Source organism: Pseudorasbora parva, chromosome 15 (assembly GCF_024679245.1).
Source record: "Pseudorasbora parva isolate DD20220531a chromosome 15, ASM2467924v1, whole genome shotgun sequence".
Lineage (NCBI taxonomy): Eukaryota > Metazoa > Chordata > Actinopteri > Cypriniformes > Gobionidae > Pseudorasbora > Pseudorasbora parva.
This window is the reverse complement of record NC_090186.1, coordinates 38,037,754-38,061,889: the sequence shown is the minus strand read 5'-3', so window position 1 is coordinate 38,061,889 and position 24,136 is coordinate 38,037,754. Positions and strand designations below refer to the sequence as shown.

At 40.5% G+C, this 24,136-nt stretch overlaps 1 protein-coding gene across 1 annotated transcript in view; it reads left to right on the top strand.

Annotated features, from left to right (window-relative positions):
- slc35f1 (solute carrier family 35 member F1) overlaps nucleotides 1–23,526 on the top strand; it is a 126,665-nt gene extending 103,139 nt beyond the window's left edge. The window contains 1 exon segment of the mRNA XM_067417973.1: nucleotides 22,074–23,526. Within this exon segment, the coding sequence (XP_067274074.1) occupies nucleotides 22,074–22,298 (225 nt within the window). The 3' untranslated portion in view covers nucleotides 22,299–23,526.
- The last annotated feature ends 610 nt before the right edge of the window (nucleotides 23,527–24,136 follow it).

Below are 24,136 nucleotides of genomic sequence, written 5' to 3'. Positions count from 1 at the left end.
AGCAATATATTTATATCACGCAATTACACGTATATTATTTATGATATAATATATATAATATATTCTTATCACGCAATTGCAACTATTCAAAACAATTTCTCAAAATTGCGAGTTATAAAATCAGAATTCTGAGATATAAACTCGCAATTGTGTGATATAAAATCACAATTCTGACTTTTTTTTCTCACAATTGCGATTTACAAAGTCAGAATTCTGAGATATAAACTCACATTTGCGTGATATAGTCACAATTCTGAGATATTAACTCGCAATTGCATGATATAAAGCCAGAATTGTGACTATTTCTCAGTCAGAATTGGGAGTTTATATCTCAGAATTCTGACTTTATATCATGCAGTTGTGAGTATTTTTCCCCCCTTTTTTTTTAAACTTTTTTTTAATTTAGTGGCATGAACAGGCTTCCATAGTTATAATGTTCATGTACAGCATGAAAATTGATTAAATAAGTGATTTGATTAAATAGCAAATGCATTTGCGCCCATTTGTTTACCCATGGACGTCGTGTTCTGAAAACGAGGTGTGTTCAGGCACATTGTTGGCGTACAAAAACCTGGTCTAAAGTCAATAGGGCATTATTTTTTGTGTTATTTAAATTAATAGGGAAAACAGGCCAAATATTAAAAATACAATGATTACTATGTCAAATATTCTTATTTTGTACATTAAGATAAAAATTCCTACATGTCATAATGCATAGTCATTGCATGTATCAGAATTAGCTATTTGCAGTAATGATGTATAAAATTGGCTACTTATTTAATGAATTGTGACAATACACACATGTATCTAAACTGACTCGTCAGCAGGGTGGTAAGTACTCAAGTAAAAATACTTTGATACTTTACTTAAGTATTTTTTTCGGGGATCTGTACTTTACTTGAGTATATTTTATTTGCATCTACTTTTACTCTTACTCCACTACAATATTAAAGGCAAAGTTTACTTTTTACTCCAATACATTTCCCCATGCCCACTCCAAGTATTAAGTATTTATACACTTGATTTCCAAACCGGTCTGGTCGGTCATGGATAATCCAGTCGGGTATAGACTTGGAAAAGCTGACAAGTCAGGTTTGCCACACTAACTTTAGCTCAGTGTTTCCCCAACTTTTTTATTTTGCGGCACACTATTTACTATGAAAACATCGGTAACATTTTACAATACAGGTGCACTATTATAATTCATGCCTAACTAAAGCACAGATAACCATGAGTTAATGTATTACTAATGAAGAACTAAACCATTTATTAATGATTAATGCCTCAGCAACTAATGAACATTCTCTATGATTAATAGATTAAGTAATATATGAATTGCTATTAATTAAATGACATCATTAATTCCCTAATAACATATTACATTAACTAATAATGTAAATTCATGTATTCAAAGCCATGCATTCCGGCTCTCAGTTGTCTGTTTAATTAATCATTAATCATAACAATTGGCAAAATTATATCATAACTTTTTTGTTGAGGCACATGACTATTAACTAATTGTTACGTAATATGTCATTGTTGTTATGGCTTTTGAATTAATTTTGAATTAGTTAATAGTATCTTGCTCCTCATCTGTTTTATGGAGCTAATGTTATGGAACATGTCTATTTTAAGTTTAACCCCTATTTTGCGTTAAGGTGCTTCATTGTCTCCTATTAATTGCAAATCTAACAAATTCTTAATTGCAGTATCTAATCTTAACATTTGTTCAATTAAAGCGTTGCATATCAGTCCCAAAAGATTTTATCTGCTTATTGATATTTACAGTTAATTTGAATATTTACTTTTTACTTTCGGTACTTGAGTACCTTTTAAATCTGATACTTTTGTACTTTTACTCAAGTGATGTTTGAATGGAGGACTTTCTACTTTTACTGGAGTATTTTTTTATTTAGGTATATATACTTTCACTCGAGTATAACTTTTGAGTACTTTTACCACCTCTGCTCGTCAGGTTGAGGGGGTCCATATTCTGCAGTGTAAATAGCGAATCCGCCATAGCGCAAGCGCATATGACTCTTAAAGGGAATAGGCAAGGCAAGGCAAGTTTAAGAATAGGAGATTATACTCTGATTGGTTTATTGCCCTAAACCATAGGGCAAATAAAATGGTATTTAGACCATACACCTGGTGCGCTGACCATTTTCCCATCGTTAAACTAGCGAAAGTGGATTCGGACACGCCCTAAGTGCACTTGTGCCAAGTGCTTCAGACTATGTGCTCGGATCGTGAAAATAGGGACCTTAGTTTAGGGACCACTGAGCCACTTGGGCGGCAGTGGCTCAGTGGTTCATGTAGGTTGTCTACAAACCAGAAGGTTGGTGGTTCAATCCCCGGTTCCACCTGACCAAGTGTCGAAGTGTCCATGAGCAAGACACCTAACCCCAGCTGCTCCCGCCGAGCTGGATGGCGCCTTACATGGCTGACATCGCCGTCGGTGTATGAATGGGTGAATGTGAGGCAAAAATGTAAAGCGCTTTGGATAAAAGCGCTATATAAATGCAGTCCATTTACCATATATAAATGCAGTCCATTTAGTTTTGCATGACCGTTTTCTTGTGGCAGGATGAGTGAAGGCAGATGTGTGTTGCCTGGGGCCTGTTGCACAAAACAAGGATAAGGGATTAAGCCGGGATATCTTGGTGATCTTGTCATCTGTATGCAAAATTTTGTTCACCCCTGTCATGTAAACGTACCCTGAAGGCACACTCACACCAAGAACGATAAAGATAGAGAAAGATAACTGTATATTAGTGGATAAATCAAGCCATGATCACCAAGATATCCCAGCTTAATCCCTTATCCTAGTTTTGTGCAATAGGCCCCTGGTCTTTGATATGTAACTCATTTAAAATAATAACAGAAAATATTGAGCAAGGAAATAAAAGTGTCTATAGTACACTGCAGTGGAGTCTTTGGTTGTGGCAGTGCTTGCTTGCAAGTTTGCTGTTGGGTTGAGTACAGTTGCACTGCTTCATGCTTCAAAAAGCTGCATTGCATTGAGACAGGTTCACAATACATTTACACACCACCTTTAAAAGAATGAGCAAGGACTTTTGCCTTTAGAGAAAGATCGAGCCACAATGTGAGACTTCATCTTTAAACACCACCATTACAGCAAAAGCCATCAATGAACAAAGCCGTTAGTCATACTGTACAATGAGCATAGTGTTTTAAACTCCACATCCTCGTGATTACACTGTCTGGAGGACAAAAAGAGATTCTGATTATTATACAAAGTATCACAATGATTCGTTTTAATGGTTACCGTGCTATTATTAAAGTGAAGATTTTCAAAAGGGAGTTTTTGCAGCGATGCCATAGAAAAACCCTTTGCTTTCCCAAGGAACATTTCAGTTACACGTTCTTAAAAGAAAAAAAAAATCTTAGTGAAGAACAATTTCATGATCAAAAGAGCCTTTTTAAACCTTTTGTGAAATGAAAAGGTTCAATGGATGTTTAAGGTTCTTCTTGGAATCATCAATGCCAATAAAGAACCCTTGTAAGAGTGAAGTGTTTGTGAAAGTGGTGTTTTGCTGGTGGATTTATTTTATTTATTTATTTTTTTCCAAGGTGAATGTATTAGGACCATGTTCCTAAGCTTCGGGATTCATGAAATACAATTAGAGTGATGGATATGAAACAAGCCTCCATTTCTGTTGCCAAAGGCAGAAATCTCTGGGTTACTGAATGTTCTCTCTGCTGGTTAGGAATAGTTAGAAGAGGCTCAACATAATCAGATTCGGTCTGAGCGGAGGGGCGTTTTTTTAAGCGACAACAAAAGCAGTAATCACATTTAAAGCATCTCTGGCTTTGTTTTTGATGTCCTTGTGTAAAGAAGCTCAGCACAGCTGTCATCTCTGACAGAAAAGATCATGGATTTCAGTTCATATTTGATAGATTGTTGTAATGCATTATATTATATTAAGTAAGTTGTTTAAAAAAAACTAAACTAATTTCAGCATTTTACAAGAAATTATGGTAAAATAATGTATTTATTTTTAATAGATTTTTTCTTCTTCATGTCTTACATTTTATCTTAATTGCCCTTAACTGACAACCAAAAACACAACTTTTGATCAAACCTTAGAGAAATCGTTAATTAAAAAAAGCCAAATGTTTATTACTGTAAATCATTTTCACAAAAATATTGATTTTTTCTTTCTTTTTCACTCATAGTTTTTTAAATGTGCATACATTACCCTTTTAAGAAAGCTTTAAAAACCAGCTTTATTTTAGAGCCTTAGCAATCTTTTTTTTATTATTATTATTACCATTAACTCTTTCCCCGCCAGCATTTTTAGAAAATGCTGCTAGCCACTGCCGGCATTTTTAATCATTTCACAAAAATTGCATGACCCCAGGTTTTATTCTAGCTTCATGCATTCTTTTTTCCAACACTTGAATATGGGTTAAAGGTCCCGTTCTTCGCGTGTTTTCGAAGCTTTGATTGTGTTTACAGTGTGTAATATAACATGAGTTCATGTTTCGCGTGTAAAAAAACACAGTATTTTTCACACAATTTACTTATCTGTACAGCGCTGTTTCCTCTGTCCTAAAAACGGCCTGATGATTTCCTTGTTCTATGAAGTCCCTCCTTCAGAAATACGTAACGAGTTCTGATTGGGCCAGCACTTCCCGTGTTGTGATTGGACAGCAGCTTAGCGCACTTTACCCGGAAAGGTCCCGCCTCTTACCATAATGGGGAGATGCAAGCGCTGAATGCGCGCTCTTCTCCACGTGGGAGATCAACAAGACCACGCCCCCTTTTTTGCGCGTTCTTGTGGGCGGAGGGTTAGTCAACAAACGGTTCTAGTGACGTCATTACATCCCTGCACTTCCTGCTGTAGTCCAAGCCGGCCGTTCGCTGTAGGCTTTGAAAGGGAACTTCTGTTAAATAAAATATCTCGCTTGGCATTGAACTTTGAGCTTTATAAATTTACAAGTATTATTTATGCTTTAACAGCAACATTACACACTAACTAAAGTTTGAAAGATGGAATCACGAAGAACGGGACCTTTAACTTTTTTTTTTTTTTAAAGCAACATTTTGAACAAAAAAGCTGAGAAAATCGTCTCAGGTTACGTATGTAACCCTAGTTCCCTGAGGGAACGAGACGCTGCGTCGAAACGCTGTGAGAACGCCTCTGCGTTAATGCGTCGTGAAGCGCCTGTAGAACCATTCCATCGGAAAAAAGATCGATCGTCGGCGTGATGACGTCATCGACCGGAAGCTATAAAACGTCCGTGAAAACAAACAGGAACTAACTTCTGATAAAGCCTGAAGTAAGTGATCACGGACACGCCGGGAGTATGGCAGAGCGACGCAGCGTCTCGTTCCCTCAGGGAACTAGGGTTACATACGTAACCTGAGACGTTCCCTTTCGGGGAACTCGAGCTGCGTCGAAACGCTGTGAGAACGCTTATACCCACATCGCCATAGGACCAAGTGTCTCGTATGTGTGAAGCCGAAGCGCACACGGTTACGAGAGTACCTGTGCCCCTACTGTAGATGCCAGGTCTAGTTCGTAGAACCTGACGAAGGTAGAAGGAGACGACCAACCGGCCGCGTTGCAGATATCATGGAGGGAAGCCCCCGACAAAAGTGCTTTAGAAGCAGCCATACCCCTGGTTGAGTGCGCCCGGACAGCCAGTGGAGATGGCTGCCCGGTAGCTTCATAAGCAAGTGAGATGGCCTCGACCACCCACTTGCTCATCCTCTGCTTGGATACTGGGGCCCCCTTCTTAGGGGGTCCAAAGCAAACAAACGATTGTTCGGATTTTCTCCACAGGGCAGCTCTGTGGACATAAGTATCCAGTGCCCTCACAGGACACAGCAGATTTAACCTTTCCTGGTCTGACGTCATAAATGGAGGAGGACAGAAGGCTTGTAGAGTGATGGGGCCCCGTGGGCTCGTAGGAACCTTGGGGACATAACCCGGCCTGGGATGTAGAAATGCTTTCACCATCCCTGGCGCAAACTCTAGACATGAGGGCCCTACTGACAGGGACTGAATATCTCCTATCCTTTTAAGAGATGAGATGGCCAAAAGGAAGATGTTTTTTAGGGTGAGGAACTTATCCGAAACCTCCTCCAGAGGTTCGAACGGAGGTCCGGACAAGCCCCTCAGAACAATGGCCAAGTCCCATGCCGGGACCCTCGAGTGCATAACTGGCCTCAACCTTAATGTGCCACGAAGGAAGCGTGTAATTAGAGGGTGTCTTCCCAAAGACACTCCACTGCAAGGGACGTGGAAGGCACCCAAGGCCGCCACGTACACCTTAAGTGTGGAGGGGGTCAACCCTGCCGAGAACCTTGCCTGCAAGAACTCCAGCACTGTACCAACCGGGCAGTTAACTGGGTCCCACTGGCGTTCTCTGCACCATGCTGAGAAAAGTCTCCATTTCAAAGCGTACAGCTTCCTTGTGGACGGAGCTCTGGAGTGTAGGATGGTCTCTACGACCTCGGCCGAGAGACCTTCCTCTATGAGCCTAGCCCCCTCAGAGGCCAGGCCCACAGTTTCCACATCTCCGGGCGTGGGTGCAGGAATCTCCCGCCCGCCTGAGAGAGTAGATCCCTCCTGGTCGGAATCTCCATCGGAGAGCCTTCCAGGAGAGATATCAGGTCCGAAAACCATACTCGGGTCGGCCAGTTCGGAGCCACTAGAAGTACCTGGGCCCCGTCCCGGCGTACCCTCTCCAGAACTCCTGGAAGCAAGACAATCGGGGGGAAGGCGTACAGAGGCAGCCTCGGCCACTCCTGTACCATGGCATCCAGCCCCAGCGGGGCCGGATGGGTCAGAGAAAACCACTGCGGGCAGTGAGAATTCTCCGCCGAAGCGAACAGGTCTATCTCTGCTTTCCCATAAACCTTCCAAAGGAGCTCCACCACCTCTGGGTGGAGTCTCCATTCCCCGGGCCTCGGCCCCTGTCTCGACAGGCTGTCTGCTTCCTGATTCAGGGCCCCCGGGATATATACTGCCCTGATTGACAGCAATTTCCCTTGGGCCCACAGGAGGATCCGATGTGCCAATTTGTCCAACGGACGAGACCTCAGACCCCCCTGGTGATTTATATAGGCCACCACGGACGTGTTGTCTGTTCTGACTAGTACGTGGTGGCCCCTGAGGTCGGGCAGGAACTGTTTCAATGCAAGAAACACTGCGAGCATCTCTAGCCGATTTATGTGCCAGTGCCGCTGATGTTCCTGCCATAGACCCTGGGACGAGCGACCACTCATGGTCGCCCCCCAGCCCGTGAGAGAGGCATCTGTCGTTAGCGTTACGCGACGAACATGAGCCCCCAACACGGGACCCTGAGATAAAAACCCCGGGTTTTTCCACATGACCAGAGCACGTAGGCATCGCCGCGTGACTTTGATCGTGCGGAGCGGATTTCCCCTCGGGGAGAACCCTTTTGTTTTGAGCCACCACTGCAGTGGCCTCATGTACAGTAGGCCAAAAGGTATCACGTTGGACGCTGCTGCCATGAGACCTAACAGTTTCTGGAACTGTTTCACAGTGACGGCTCGGCCTAGCTTCTGTTCTTTGGCTGCTGCCAGGATCGATGCTATGCGTGTTGGCGATAATTGCGCCCGCATAATTACCGAGTCCCAGTTCACACCTAGAAAAGTGGTTCTCTGAGCCGGAGAAAGCACACTCTTCTTGGCGTTCAGCCTCAACCCCAGCTTCGACATATGGGCGAGAACAGCATCTCGATGCTGAACCGCCATCTGCTCTGTATTCGCTAGAATCAGCCAGTCGTCGATATAGTTCAGTATGCGGATGCCCTGTAGACGCAGCGGCGCCAGAGCTGCATCCACACACTTGGTGAACGTGCGGGGTGACAGTGCTAGACCGAAGGGAAGTACACGATATTGGTATGCCTCTCCCCCGAAGGCAAACCTCAGGAACTTCCTGTGATGTGGAAGGATGGAGACATGAAAATACGCATCTTTGAGGTCTATGGTGACAAACCAATCCTCCGATTTGACCTGCGCTACAATCTGTCTGAGTGTAAGCATCTTGAATTTTAGCTTGGCCACCGAGCGATTCAATAGCCGCAGATCTAATATCGGGCGTAAGCCCCCATCCTTCTTCGGCACGATGAAGTAACGGCTGTAAAAGCCAGACTCCCTGCTGGGAGGGGGAACCCTCTCTATAGCCCCTTTTTGCAGGAGTGTCTCTACTTCCTGTGCCATTACCAGAGCCTGCTCCGGGCCCACCTCTGTAGGTAGGACAACGCAGAAAGGAGGTGGCCGACTTCTAAATTGAATGGCGTACCCCTTTTCTATTATCTGCAGGACCCAACGAGATATATTTGATAGACGTTTCCACTCGTCTAGAAAATCTACTAAGGGAACCAGCCTCTCGAGCCTGGCCTCTGGTGTATTTTGAGCAACAAGCGCAGTGCCCTGAAGCGGCGGACCGGCAGGGAACAACGGACTTGACTGCTCGGGGACCCCCCGAAGGGGGTGCGGACCACCCTCGGGTGGCCCGCGGAGACCGACTGCGCCCCGGCATTGCGGCGGGGTTGGCAGCGCGGCCCCCCGAGGGTGCCGTAGGGAAACGGGTACCGTAGGCAGGGGTAAGCACCGTTTCCCTACGGGGGGAACCACCCTCAGCGTCCTGACGCTTCTGGCGTCAGGAACGCTTCGACGAGGCCTTCTTGGCGATCAGGACTGTCCGCAGATCAGCCCTGCCCCTCGAAGGCCTCGTCTGAGAGCGCCGCCCCTCGTCCCCACGCTGAGGGGGAGCTCGGGCAGCGACGCTCTGCTTTTGTTGAGCCCTGTGTGAGGAGCTCGTACTCGGCCTGGGCTGCTTGGTGGTATCAGCAGCCCCAGGGACCTGGACCCGGAGAGGGAGGAACTGCTTGAGCGCCGCAGCTTGCTTTTTCGACTCCTGGAACCTCTCGGTGACAGTGTGAACTGCGTCACCGAAGAGGCCTCCAGGAGAAAGCGGCGCATCAAGCAGAAAGGCTTTCTCCCTCTCCTTGATGTCTGTGGGGTTTAACCATAAATGCCTCTCCGTAGCCACCAATGCTGCCATGGAGCGGCCAACACATCTGGCCGTCTCCTTGGTGGCCCGGAGAGCTAGATCGGCTGATGATCTAAGTTCAGCGATAATATCTCCCCCCACAGCATCACTACTGTCCAGATCCCTTAGCAGGTCAGCCTGGTATGCCTGCACGATAGCCATCGTGTGCAGGCATGCAGCCGCTTGACCCGCTGCCGAGTACGCTTTACCCACCAACGCCGACGTTGTTTTTAATGGTCTGGTGGGTAAAGTCGGGGCCTTAAGGGACGATGCCGAGGAAGGTGAGAGATGGCTCGCGAGCGTCTCTTCAACCTTTGGCATCGCCCCATAACCATACTGTCTCAGCCCGCTGATGTTGCTGTAGACCGAAGTCTGCGGGCTGAAGACACGATATGATGCCGGTCTCTTCCACGATCTTGCCACCTCGGTGTGCAAATCGTGGAAGAACGGCAGGCCCCGTCGCTGAGGTTCTGAAGCGCGAGATGGCAGGAAGCGTTCGTCTAGCTTACTATGACGTATTCTTCCTGCCTCAGATCTTTCAGTGGGCCAGTCGATGTTTAATCTGGCCACTGCTCGCGTCAAAACCTCAACTAGCTCCTCACTAGCAGGGGACTGAAGTGGCGAGTCTTCAGTATCGATACTTTCAACGTCCACCTCCTCAGAGCTGGACAGATGAAGTACCGGCGACTCTCTCGGGGGGGAAGAAACCGCCATGCGTGCTTCCATGCCCCGAGAAGAGCCGCTGGATGGAGCAGGTGAGGGCAGAGATAAGGCAGCGCCCGTCTCTAACCCCTCTGCAACATCCAATTGTGATCCCCACGACTGCAGCCTTCGCTCCGCCTCGGCGGCAGCGGGACCAGAGCCGCGGGGAACACGAGCCGAGGCACCCTCCTCGAAGAGTGCCCGGCGGGAGCGCAGCGTTCTCAGTGGCATACGCTCACAGTGCTCGCAAGCAGCCCCCTCGAGGGCTGCCTGGGCATGCTGCGCTCCCAAGCAGGCTACACAAAGAGAGTGTGTATCCCCGCTCGTGATGTAGCGTGGGCAGGGATGAACACACCTCTTAAAGTTACTGCTTTCGCTCGCCATTTACTCTATCTATTTTATTTTCTCTTTGTTTGTTAATATATGTTGCAATATTTAACAAAAGGGTGGAAAATCTCTGGATATAGACAGACAAAAACACCAAATAGACAGACAGGTTCACACAGATCGCTTGCTGAAGGCTCAGAAGCTAGTTCCTGTTTGTTTTCACGGACGTTTTATAGCTTCCGGTCGATGACGTCATCACGCCGACGATCGATCTTTTTTCCGATGGAATGGTTCTACAGGCGCTTCACGACGCATTAACGCAGAGGCGTTCTCACAGCGTTTCGACGCAGCTCGAGTTCCCCGAAAGGGAACTAAAGTTTTTGTCAAAGACTACATCTAGATCAGATTCAGAACAATGAACAAAACACAGATGAAGTAGATGGAGTCCACCAACAGCCCCAGAGCTTCACAGTCCAATACCTCAACCTGGGTTGACATTTCATTCAGTAACATTAGGCAGAATTGAATTATATGTTGTTTAATGTTGATGATCGCATTATTTATATGCATAAGATTTGAAACTTCTTTTCATGTGTTTTGATCAGGAGATTCTGGACTCTTTCAGGCGATGCCTACATGCGCCTTCTAGCGTATAACAGTGAAAACATGGAAACCTGGAAAATTCTGGGGAACACTTTAGTATGGGGAACACATAATAACTATTAACAGTGACTTTTCCCTCAATAAACTCCTAATTTACTGCTTATTAATAGTTAGTAAGGTAGTTTTTGTAGCATTTAAGTTTAGGTATTGGGTAGGATTAAGGGATGTAGAATAAGGTAATGAAGAATAAGGCATTAATATGTGCTTTATAAGTACTAATAAACAGCCAATATTCTAGTAATATGCATGCTAATAAGCACTACTTAATAGTTAATAACTGAACCTTAAAATAAAGTGTTACAAAATTCTGTATTTGGCAGGGATGCGTTTTCTCACAAATACTGGAAAATTCTGTGTTTGGCGGGGAAAGAGTTAAGCAGGGCTGTTAGTCATTTTTAGAATTTTTTTATCAAATTAATTACATGATATGCTGATTAATCATTTATCAAAAACGATCAATATATGCTAAGAAAAGCCTCCAAATTAAGATATTTAAAGCTACACTGTGTGATTTTTTCCCCCATCTAGCGGTGTAAAGGTATATGACCATCCAGTAAATATTAGTTTCTGTTCCTCTCAATTCCGATTTCGTTTTAACTCCTACGGTGGCCGATTTAGTCCAAGATTAACACGGCAATCCCCCTTTTCATATTCAACACGGTGCCATCGAGTGTTAAAACATGAAAGGTGAAGCTTGAATTTATGGGTATGTCCCTCTTTGGCTAATGTACTTTCAAGATGGAGGGCCAACATGGCGACCGGCATTCAAACCCTCACCCGTATGTATTTTCAATGGCATATTATAAACTTACGAGAATACTTTATTACTTGAAAGAAGTAAATATACTTTAATGAGTACATATATTTTTGAAAGAACTAAGTGTTTTTAGCTAAGAATAAACTAAAAAAGTTACACAGTGTAGCTTTAAGGGTTCCTTTTGGCTGCATTTTTTCAGTGTTTTTAAAATGCTTTGCCAAATTACAAATAGTTAAACTTTGAGATGCAATCTCAAGACCACAGTGTCCTGTTTCATTTAATTCCCCTCTAGCATTTATGTTTTTAACACATTTTTTTTTAAATATAATTAATAATTAAGTAAATGAATGCAGTACATTGACATTAAGGAATACGTTTTTTATGGTGTCTTAACTATATGAAGTTCATGTCTGGTATGATATCGAAATATTTCATATTTTCTCTCTCTCTGGTCATTGTGCGGTACACAACAAAGGCTAGCGGTTACATCAGCGTGAGAAGCCGACAGACATGAAGCGTCTCCTAATGAATTCCTCTCCAGCCCTGAACTGAATGTCAGAGCCATTTGTAATATGGTCATATGTAGCCAGAACTCACTCAGATTCTCTGCCAGCTGTTGTTATCGCTGGCACCTGAAGTCTCATCTCAACCTTGTCCTTTATTTTTGTGCCCTTTTGTCTTCTGAAACCTGGATTCTGCTCACATGGCAAACTCAAGGTCCTTGTGAGTGTTCAGCGGAGCCTAAAAGTCTGAGACAACAAGGAAGATCTAATTTAATGGTATGAGATATAGGTAATTCCGGGGATTCAGTAATATTTCAGTCCCCCAGACTTTTTAAAGTGGTGGTTCACCAAAATGAAATGTTAATATTGATGTAGTATAAAAAATAAACTGTATTTGAAACAGCCAATGGAAAAATTGGGATAAAACTCAGGTAAAAAATCAAGTTCATGGATGCAATTATTAACGTTACTGTAGTAATGAAGCAGAGCAAGACCAAGTGTTGAGGAGCTGAGCAAGGCTGCTGGAGCGATTGTTACACAACACACGCCTCGCGAGCAGCGGGACTTTTATTATGACGGGACACAGTCGCCGGCGCCATTTCCGCTTTTCTGGTCATGAGTATGAGGTAACGCTGCTCTGTTTTTCATATTAGACACATTTAAGTGTGTTTAATATGATGTTATGACGTTATTCTGTGCGTTCGCTCAGCGGCTGATGTAAAGCGTTTCTGCAGAATAAAACTGGAAATCGAGGGTAACGCAGATATGACGCATTTGATGCGATTCCCTCAGACGTCCCGGGTCATTGGTTAAAATAGCAATTTTCTCACAATTTACAAATAGTTGGAAACATTTGGGATATAAGAACTCAACTGAACAAAATATATAACACTGGCCTAGTGGTTTTTGGATATTTTTTGGCAAAAATCCTACATAGTGCACTTTAACAGAATTAGTTTAGTATGTATGCATATATATTTTTTTCAGTATATATTATACATTTATTAGTTTATATGACAGTCACATAAAAAAAATCAAATTATGCATTTTTTTCTTCATACACCTTAAGTGTTGCTGCCATTAAAGCAAAAGTGAAAAACTTTCTGATATTCATGCAATTTTTCTCTCAAATTGTTATGCTGATATGGGAACATAAAAAGTGCTGCAATAATGAGCCATAACAAAAAATAAAGATCTTTAAAAAAGGGAAAAATTGAAGCATTTTTCCTAGTGGTCTCAGACTCCACTGTATATGAATTCATATCTGAAGGGGGCAGAGATTGGCGTATACCCACTCTTGGCTAAGGCCATTTTGAACGTGCTTGCATGTTTTTCACAGTGATTTGCCGCTTGTCAGACAGAAGTAGATGAGAGTGTGTTTGAAATTTGAATCGAACCGATTCCCACAATAGCCTTTGATGTTCCGTTCAGCCGAACCAATTCAGAAGAAAAATGAGCCATAATGATTGAGTTCTTATCTCGACAGGTTGCTCAATTTCCTGAAATCTTGGATGCTGGTAGATGTGTGACAGAAGCATGTTCTCACTGCAATTAGGCTTTGATTTTCACTTGGTTTGCACTTGTGGGGCTTGTTTGGTCCGTTCCGTGTGGAAATGTAGATCGTTTGATGGTTGGACGGATGTATCTATTATTTGCAGAAGTTGCAGCAGGTTATCCAGATAAAATAGTTGAGAATTTTACTGGAAGCTGTTTGTGGTTACAGAACAAATCATTTAACAACCACAAAAGGAGACGGAGACTCTTCACGCGAATAAGCAGATATGCCAATATTCATGCCCTCATCTGTGTTGTAAAATTGGACCAAAAAGATCCTAAATGCCATATTCTCCAATCAATTTAGACACTTTTAATGTTCCCCTCATTTATATCTAAAAAATAACAGATTCAATATAAACTCAAAGTAGATGGATCATAGTTTGTAGTCATTTTATACAATATCAGATTTAAGTGAACATAAGAACGATTTTTTGAAATCAATCCGCTTAGATCAGTTTGTTTAGAAACATTTCAAATGTAGGGAATGTATTGAACATTTTCTATATTGACTGATCACATCTAAATTTTTCAGTTGGCCGAATTGAAATTCTGTGAAATTCATTCACAGAAATTAAATTCGGCCAACAAAAAAAGCCAGCATGTCTGTTTTCTGGCTTTAGTAGCTAATTTTAGGTATTCCTACACTGTAAAAAAATTGTTGGTTGCCTTAAAATTTTGAGTTTATTGAAATTAAACATTTGAGTTAATAAAATTTGATAAAATGAAGGAAATTTGTTTAATAAATAGAAACTCAAAATATTATTGTATCTGAACCACATAAAACATTTGATAAATCATGAAAATAGCACTATTTGGCATGTTTCACTGCATTATCAGAAATAAAACACACACAATTACCCAATATGCTTACAAAATCTTTTAATAATATTTTAATAAAGGTTGTCGAATCTCAAAAAAAATTCATTGTATTAACTCAAAATTTTAATTTCAATTAACTCAAAATGTTAAGGCAACCAGGTAACTTTTTTTCTAAATATTTTTTTTTTCAGTGTACCAAAATTATTCGGTCAAGACATGCTTTCCATTCATGGAAATAAAGTCAGAATTGCGAGTCATAAACTCTGAATAATGAGAAAGAAAAGTCAGAATTGTGAGTCATAAACTTGGAATTATGAGAAATTAAGTCAAAATTGCAAATAATAAACTCTGAATTATATTTTTTTAAAAGCCAGTATTGCAAGTCATAAACTTGAAGTTATGAAAAATGAAGTCAGAATTGCAATTCAATAACTCATAACTCAAAAATCATAAACTTTAATAAAAAAGTAATTGTGTCATAAACTTGTAATTATGAGAAATAAAGTCAAAATTGTTGAGAAATAATAACTCTGAATTGAGAAATGATGTCAAAATTGCGAGCTATAAACTCTGAATTATGATAAATAAAGTCGTAACTGTGAAAAAGCGCTTAAACATGAGGAAATGTATAGGGTGGCGTGTAGATTGGCTTGAAATTAGGGTTGCGCCCCCTTGTGCCACTATATCAAGTTAGCACTCTTTCAAATGAGCTATATGAAGTCCTGTTTGTGTAAGAATAATAGAGACAAGTTTTATTTTTTGCAATCCCTTCTTTAAAACATGGCTGTTTGTCTCCATAAAATCCATCTCTGGTTCACAACTTTTCATTTTGAAATATGACACTCAGAACACATTGCATATTACAGTATGATTTATTGCAAGTGTGAGCATCTTTTTTTACAGGTTGTAATTACATCACTGTACCCTTGTTGAAAACTCTTTTCTCTTCTAACGCTTCGTAAAAAGGGGGCACCATGTGTCTGGCTTGAAATAGCAGGTGCTTTATCATAGTTATGCTGGCATATAGCACCACTTGATATATTTAAATGAGCAACCTGACACACCGGCAATGTAAGCAGAATATATTCCTTTCTAGCAGATATTACTCTTGCTGGCTCTAATACCCTTCCAGTACTGGAAAATCACTCAGGCTGTGCTCGATGTTCCATACGTTTGCCAGAACCATCTGCCTAATTTCTATCCTGTGGTCTGCACTGAACTCTCAGGTGTTGAAACTTTTTTTTAAATCCTCAGTTGAAAAATTAAAAGTTTTGCCACATTTATTCTGCTATATTTACTCAGTAAAAGCTTTTCACCTTAGTGTTAAAAAGTCTTTATTTTTCATATTTGTTACTCACAATGTGACTTTATATCTCACAATTATAATTTAATTTCCCTCATTTGCTACATGAAATCACACAATTGTCATTGTTTTACAATTGCATTTTTATCCCATTTACTTTATTTTTCACAATGGTAACTTTATAGTTCACAATTATGATTTTATATCCAGAGGTGGACAGTAGTGGAGTATTTTTATACTCAAGTACATTTTTCAGGTATATGCTTTATCAGGTTTTTTTTGTGGAAAACTTTTATTTCGCTACATGCATAATATGTAATGTCCTACTTTTTACTACATTTCATAAATAAGTTGTTTTTTTACCTTTAACTCTTAATTATATTAAACATATAGTACTTTCTAACTTGTACTCAAGTAAAAATTGTATTACTTTTACTTGAGTAAAAGTATACAGCATATTTTTGATGTAATTAAGTATTAAACGATATTCAATATGAAACAGTGCAGTAACAAATACAATATTATGTTTTGGAATGTCTTGAGGTAAAAGTTTTCCAAAGAAGAACACAGATAAAGTACATATACTCGAAAAATAAAATTACTTGGAAAGTAAAAATACTCCACTACTGTCCACCTCTGTTTATTTCTCACAATATTACGGTATATCTCAAATATTGCAAATATTGTTATTCCACACAATTATTATTTCTCCCAATTGCAATTACATTTTACAATTGCAACGTTGTAATTCTTAAAATTTCCCACATTTGTCACTATTTTTCACAATTGTGACTATGGGCCCTATCATAGACCCGGCCCAATGCGGCGGAATTGTTTTTTTGCTAGTTTCAGCCCGAAGCAGTTATCATTTTCACATCCAGAACCACATGTTCAGTTGCATTGTTGGCACATTGCTATTTTGAGGCAACTGAAAAAACGGTAAAAAAAGTATTTTTTGTGTTATTTGTAGGGTGTGTTAGTAATATGCACCTAAAGGCGGGTGCACAGCGCACATACACTCTGTTTATTACACACACATGGATGCACAGTAGTACAAAAACATTTTTAAATATAAAAATAAAAAAAGATTCCTCTCTGGAGAAGCACTCAGTCTTTCCGCTTGGAAAATTCTGCCATGTAAATAGTGAATCCGCCATGGTGCAAGCTCAACTGGCTTTTAAATGGAATTGGAAATGAGACTCTGATTGCACGTAAAGCCCAAAATCATAGACCATTAAAAATATGGCATTATCCGTTTCTGCTTGGCAGATTTGAAGCTTTCAGGCGGCCTGCACATCTTGGGGCCGAGTCTGCGCAGTAGAGATTTCGGGACTGGAGTTGCGCAGTAGAAAGCAGGAAGTAGAGCAGGAAGTACAGCTGCGATATCAAAAGCCCGCCCACACTCTCACAGATGCAGAACAATTAATTATGTTGGTGGGAAATAAACAGTTATGGAAATGTAGAAATTAAAGCTAAAGCTCCAATCTGCTCCCCAAAATCCCGAAAAAAGTCTGTTAGTGCCTAAGTGAGAACTTCACTCAGAGAAGACGCCGATCTCAGCTGTCAATCATGATGTCACACCCCCTGTGTTTATAGCATCAAATAACTAACTAAAACTAAACTTATTTAAAAAACGAACACTTGAAATGAAATCATCGTGATGATAACTGCCTACAATGACATAAACTAACTTTGGGGAAAAAAATATTTGAAGTGTAATTTTATTGTTTAGTTTGCCTGGCGTCCATCAAAAAACACAGAGGTGTGGCACTGGGACCGGTCACCTAGGAGCAATCGAGGCGCGAAAGCTTCAGTTTCTGAGAGGGGTGCTGCAGGCTTGCTCAAAACACACCCTTGACTTATTACAAGACCCTTTTAGACCATGCGGTTGGCACTGTGACAATTTTCTCAGCCATTAAACTAGCAAAAGTGGATTCGGACTCCCTATGTGCACCTGCACCATGCGCTTCAGTCCGTGCACTCAGATTGCAAAAATAAGGCCCTTTGTCTTCAAATGTGAATTCATTTCTTAATTTAAACATTCTCACATTTAGGTGGAAACCAGGTCAGGTGAAAAGGTTTTTGCCATAGTTTTTGTTGTCACCAAGAACCATTTTACTGGAGTTGTTTCAGTTGAGTTGTTTATATGATGCTTTAGATAGTTCTTGAAGTTCCATCACAGGTTATTCCGATCATTGTATTGGTTCTAGACACCATCTGAGGAAGGAAGTCAGTATCTTCAGAGGCAAAGTAAGGCCCTTCTAGTTCTTTTAAATCCTGCTACCTAAAAAGGTTCTCCTGTCATCAGTCTATTCTAAACCTCTTGTCTTTAGTTTATTCATTTTTCCTATGTTTTCTAATTTATGCAGACTTGATTTTATGAAAAGCAACTCTGGAGATGCTTAAAAGCCACACCAGGACATCGTTTCGCTAGCTTTTATTGATTCATTGGAAATATTTATTCTGCTGTGATGCTTGAGGAGAAAGGCAGCAGAGGGCTGCAAATTGCGAAAGTGTCAAAGTTTATTTAAAATTCTCTGTGGAGTTTCTCTACACTTCAAAAGCCTAAGGTCTATCACTGCATGCAGGGCTTTGGAGAATGAGTGCTAGCAAATATTTATGAGTGTGTGCATGCATCTAAGTTTTTTTTAGTTTTTTTTACACAAGAGTCACCTCAGCTCAGTCTGGCAGACACTGATGGTCTCACAGTGGTCCTCTCTTTTAGATGTGATGTGATTAACTAATAACACTAAAAAGCAGTTGCAGGCTCATTGAGTCACAAATATGATGATTTGAATTTACAGTGTGTGAAAACTGTTTTCGCCGACAATTTCAACTTAGTTCCTCCTGCGCCAAGCTGCTGACTCTGTGACTTCGGCTTCCTATGATACATCCCACAGCATTCAGGTCTTTGATGAGCGTGTTGCACCGAGTGTTTTCAAACGGCCAGGCTTTTGTTTTTTTTTGGCATCCTATTGTGGTCTTGTCCAGGTGTCCATGTCATCGCCCGCCGCTTTAGGGAGTTGTGTTTGTGGGAGACGGAGCAGATGGCCAGCAAATTGGTCAAACCGGGCAACACGTTTATCAAACAGGTCCACTAAGCGTTGACTCAAGTGCGGCGGTATACTTCTTCGCTGGTTACACAATGTCTATACCATATTCACAGAATTCTCTACATGCAGCATTGATGGAACACATTCGGTTGTCATTTAATGCCCGCAGTCAGCGATGGCATTTAAAAGCAAATCTTGGCTCATAGGCTGATGGTGTTTAACTGCTAATTGCTAGTTACGTATTTGCTGTCTGATGTTATTGTGGTCTATGTGTGGGTCTATTAAATAAATGGACAATCATTGCTTCACATCTTGAGTTCACTGCAGACTGTGTTTAGAGACACATACAACTGTAAGAATGATGACACATGAAAAATTGAATATGGCTCTATTTAAGAAAGCTGCAGTTGCCCTTTACTTAATAGCTTAATAGCTAATAACTTAATGCAGTTGGCCTTAAAACGCATCAGATATCTTTGGTATATATATATTTATATTATTTTTCACAGTGAAAAGACTTACTGCTGATTCCTGCTCTTCTGGGCCAGAGCTGAAGGCCGCATGTAATTGGAAGCACTTTGTTAATCGCGGGCGTGATAGAGAGATTGACCACAATTGAGCTGAGAGCCATTGTTCATAGCACAGCTCCACTCTTGTGATTCTCGTCCACACCTCAGACCCTACGGATGAAAAACGATTGATGTGATTTGGAGATTGAATGACGGCAAATCGTGTGAAGCTTTGGCATTTCAGTTTTCAAAGTCCTGATTGCTTTTGCTATTTTCAAAGCGCTGAAGTGTTTTGAGTCCCTGCTTGACCATAATGCAGACCAAAGTATAATCTTTAATGCAGTGTACAAAAATGGCATTCATTGTCAATGGTGCGCTTTTGTTTTACATTCTATTCCAGGGTATAATTTAGATCACCTGGTTATTTGGAAATACCTTAGCTGCTAAAGTTATTTTAAGGTTTGGTCTTAGCAGAGTCTTAGCAGTCTAGAAGCTTTCTAAGATAAAAAAAAACCTTCCTTGGGCAAAATTCTGATTTGAAGATTTGGCTCCCTTTCATGAGTGTTAATTTCCATCTTCCATATAACCCGTGTAATTTGGCTTCATGCTAATAAACACTTTGGAATAAATGAGATAATTCTAGGAAATGTAAATTTTCTTCCACCATGATCCATTGAGATGGGCTTTCCCATGACATTAATTTGCATGTAATGCATGTCTCACAACATGAATTTTGAACCATGATTAATTTATGAATGCTATCCAATCATAAGTACAGTCGCTGACTTCTTGCCTTGAACAGTAGACTCACACTGAGAGTGAAACTTTCCTCAGTCTCTAATGCAACTGCTGCTTTTGCTCATTAGTTCATTCTCAGTGGAATCTCTCCTATTGGGTCTCCATGTTTGATTTCCTCACGTTCTAAAGAAATACGACCATAATGTGAACTTTTTTAAAACAATCTCTGCAATGGTTGTCATTAGACTTGTGGAGAAGAGCATCATGGGATAGTTCAAACAAAAATCAAGCATAGCGTTAGTTCTGGCAGGTCACGTTAGTCAAGCTTGCAGCAGTTGACTGTCTGTTGATCACGTCTACCTATAGGAATATGATGTCTATCACAGCATACATATATGAGATCCTTCAGTATTATCAGCTATTGCGTTTCTCTTGAGCTCATTGCCCTCTTCCATCCCCAGCTCCTCCTTTCGTCAGTCAGGATTTGGCATTCAGATTCCCCCTGAAGCGAAAGGGAGGGGTGAGCGTTGGGTGATTGCAATTCACAACCTCACCACTAGATGCCGCTAAAATTCACAAACACTGCACTTTTACACAATTAGTGTACTATTAAAGGGATAGTTCACCCAAAAATGAAAATGTGATGTTTATCTGCTTACCCCCAGTAAATCCAACAAGTAGGTGTGTTTGTTTCTTCAGTAGAACACAAATGAAGATTTTTAACTCCAACCGTTGCTGTGTGCCAGTCATATAGTACATGTGAATGGGTAACAATTCTGTGAGAGCAAAAAAACTAAAACATGCTTAGACAACATGCACAAAGAGCCCTGTGGCTCATGATGATGACACATTGATATCTTAAGACACAAAACAATCAGTTCGTGTGAGAATTCGAGCTGTATTTATATTTTTATATCTGTAGCTAAATCCAACAGCCTGGAACGTGCTTCACTTCCGGTAAGGTCAATATACACGACGCGCTCTTGGGGTCGTGTACGAGATTCACTTCTGGCGTTGGCGTAAACTATGCCAAATCGTGTATACCGGAAGTGATGTCTTTACACGTACATAAAGCCAGATTTCTCACACAAACTGGTTGTTTTGGGTCTTAATATATCAATGTGTCATCATGAGCCACAGTAGCCACATCAAGATGTTTGATCTGGAAATTCACCATTGACACAGGGCTCAATCCGAGGGGCAGGATAAACGGTTGTCTTTCAAACTCCCTCTGCACACGATAGGATAGCGCTACCACCAAGCAGAGCAACGAAGGTGAAACAGAGCTCGCTGACAGATTAAACATTCACCGTATCCGGTCGGCAAAACTCCGAACACATCTTCCTTTTTTAAGAATGACTTCAGTGCCGTTCTTTGTTCTTTTCTCAGAGAAAAGCTTAACTCAAGTCTTCCAGAGTCGCGGTCAAAGCTGATTCGAAATCCGCCGCCGTTCGCCAGTTTCTGTGTTTACTAGAAGCACGCAAACGCAACTCGGCCGTTGTCATTATGGCCCCGCCCACTGACTCTATACACGATGTGATTGGCCCATCCAGAGTGAGGGGAATACAGCTCAAAAGGGTATTGAGAGTTGCTAGACGACACTCGCGGGCAGATTAAATTTGCTGCCGCTAGATTTCTAGGCTAGAGCCACAGGGCTTTTTATGCAGGTTGTCTAAGCATGTTTTTTTTTTTTGCTCTCATACAATTGTTACCCATTTACATGCATTATATGACTGGCACACTGGAGTTAAAAACCTTAATTTGTGTTCTACTGAAGAAACAATCACACCTACATGTTGGATGCACTGGGGTAAGCAGATAAGCATACATTTTCATTTTTGTGTGAACTATCCCTTTGAGTAGGATATTACCATTTAACGTTTTCAATAAGTGTTCTATTTAGAATTAATAAGTCATGCTGAAGTTTACATTGCTCTGTTTGAAGTAGTACATAGTGTATGATTTAAAGTTTTAAATTAGTACCATTTAAAAGTAATGAATTATGTTTTAAATCTGTGTTTGATTAAGAATTATCATGACGTAGATTCAATATATGAAGTTGATTATATTGTTTGTCTGTCTGCAGTTTTCCGGGCTTTACCTGCTGTCCTTCTTCATCATCGTCCTGGGACTGGTCTTCTACTCCTCCTCCTCCACCTACGTGGCACAGGATCCTCGCGTTTATAAACAGTTCCGCAACACGGGAAACGCTATCACAGACACGCCCACTGTGGGGCCCCTGGAGCCTTCAGTGACCTATACGAGCCTGGGTCAGGAAATAGAGGAGGAGCCTCGTATACGAGTAGCCTGAAGTGGGCGTGGTCTCCCAAAACCAATCATCCACTGCCCGGCCCAACAGTGTGTAGAAAAGTGAAAGATAACGATCACTGAATGATGTAATCAACCACGTAGCAAATGAGTACACTGTGATCACGAACTGTCAATAGGTAGCAGTGACTTCTGTATATCTGAGTTATCAGATCCATCATGTATAGAGATGATTTCACCTCATTGCCTCTTTCCCCGTGGCAAATTAAGTGTTTAGAAGGAGTTGTGCTGACTGTTTTGTCCAAATGCTCACTTGTGAATGTTTTACTTTCTTATACGAGCACAAAGGGTTCATTGTATCTGAAAGTTTGACAAGGTTCGCCTCACTACAGAATCGAATATTTTAATTTATGTTAAAATGAGACATGTCTCTGGAAAACTGCATTCTGAGTTTTTAAATGCTGATTTGAGCCAGTGCCTTGCCATGTAATATTATTGTGGGTTCCATTTAGCCAATAAGAAATCATGACTTCTAAAATATCATCAGTATTGAACATCATGTCATGATTGCATATTGTATTATCTGCTCAAAAGTATAAATATTTCCTAATACAAAAGGGGTAAAAAAAGAAGTGATTTTTCATCCTCCTTTAACTGTTATACCATATTCACTTTTTTATATTTGTCATTGTCTGTTTTGTTTTAATTCTGCCAAGGAAGGGTACATGCATTTGTATTAAATATTAAAGTCTGTGTAATAGCAATTGATTGTAAACTTGTAAACTATTTTACGGCACTTGACTTTGTTTTATAAGCAGTTCAGTCTTTAATTATCTTCTTATTTGGATAAAATCCAGTACAATACATGTGTAAAGTTATTCTGAACTGATATCTACGTTTTTTTTCTTTTTTTTTCTCTTTTTCATTTTTGTCATTTAAATATTGGAAATTCTTAATGTGTCTGACTTGCTTAAAATAAAGTATATTTGTCTTAAACTCAAAAAAAAAAAAAAAAAAAAAAAAAAAACATGAATGTGACAAGACTTGGAATATGTTTTTGACATTACAAAACAATGTCACATCATAATCAAACTTTTACTTAAAGCAATTGTCAAAAATGAAAAATCGTCATCATTTACTCACCCTTGTGTTGTTCCAAACCTGTATGAGTTTATTTTTTCTGTTGAAAACAAAAGAAGATATTTTAAATAATGTTGGTAACCAGACAGTTGATGGTAGTAGCTATTGACTTCCATAGTATTTTTCCATCCTACTTTCCCTACCGCCTACTGTCTGGTTACCAACATTCTTAAAATATCTTCTTTTTGTGTTCAGCAGAAGGAACTCGTACAGGTTTGGGTGAGTAAATGATGACAATTTTCATTTTGGGTTGAACTATCCCTTAATGCATCTCAGCTGACATAATGGTGAAAACTATACTTTTTCCTTTAAATTAAATATTTAAAGATGAAATATGTGATGAAATGAATGTGTGATGAAATATATAACCTTGAATCATTCTGGTTACAAATGCCTGTTGTGTAGAAGGCAGGCTCTTACAGAAACTGGGTTGCACAATTTCTTTGCACAATAATTGCATATTGCATATTGTGCACAAAAATTGCACAATAAGTTCCTATTTACATTATAACACTGGTTAAAAAAAAAGACTTTTAGGCTATTAATTTGTTTGAAAAGAGAAAACATTAAAAAGCTGAAAGCATAGAAAAGAAAAACATAAATAATTCATACAATGGGAAATATAGACATAAAAGAATACTTTATTGACTCCATGGGAAAGCGTATAGGTGCAGGACAGCAACCACATTAGAAGTAAAATGCACACAAGTTCACCTCTAACACAGAATTTCAAGATAGGCA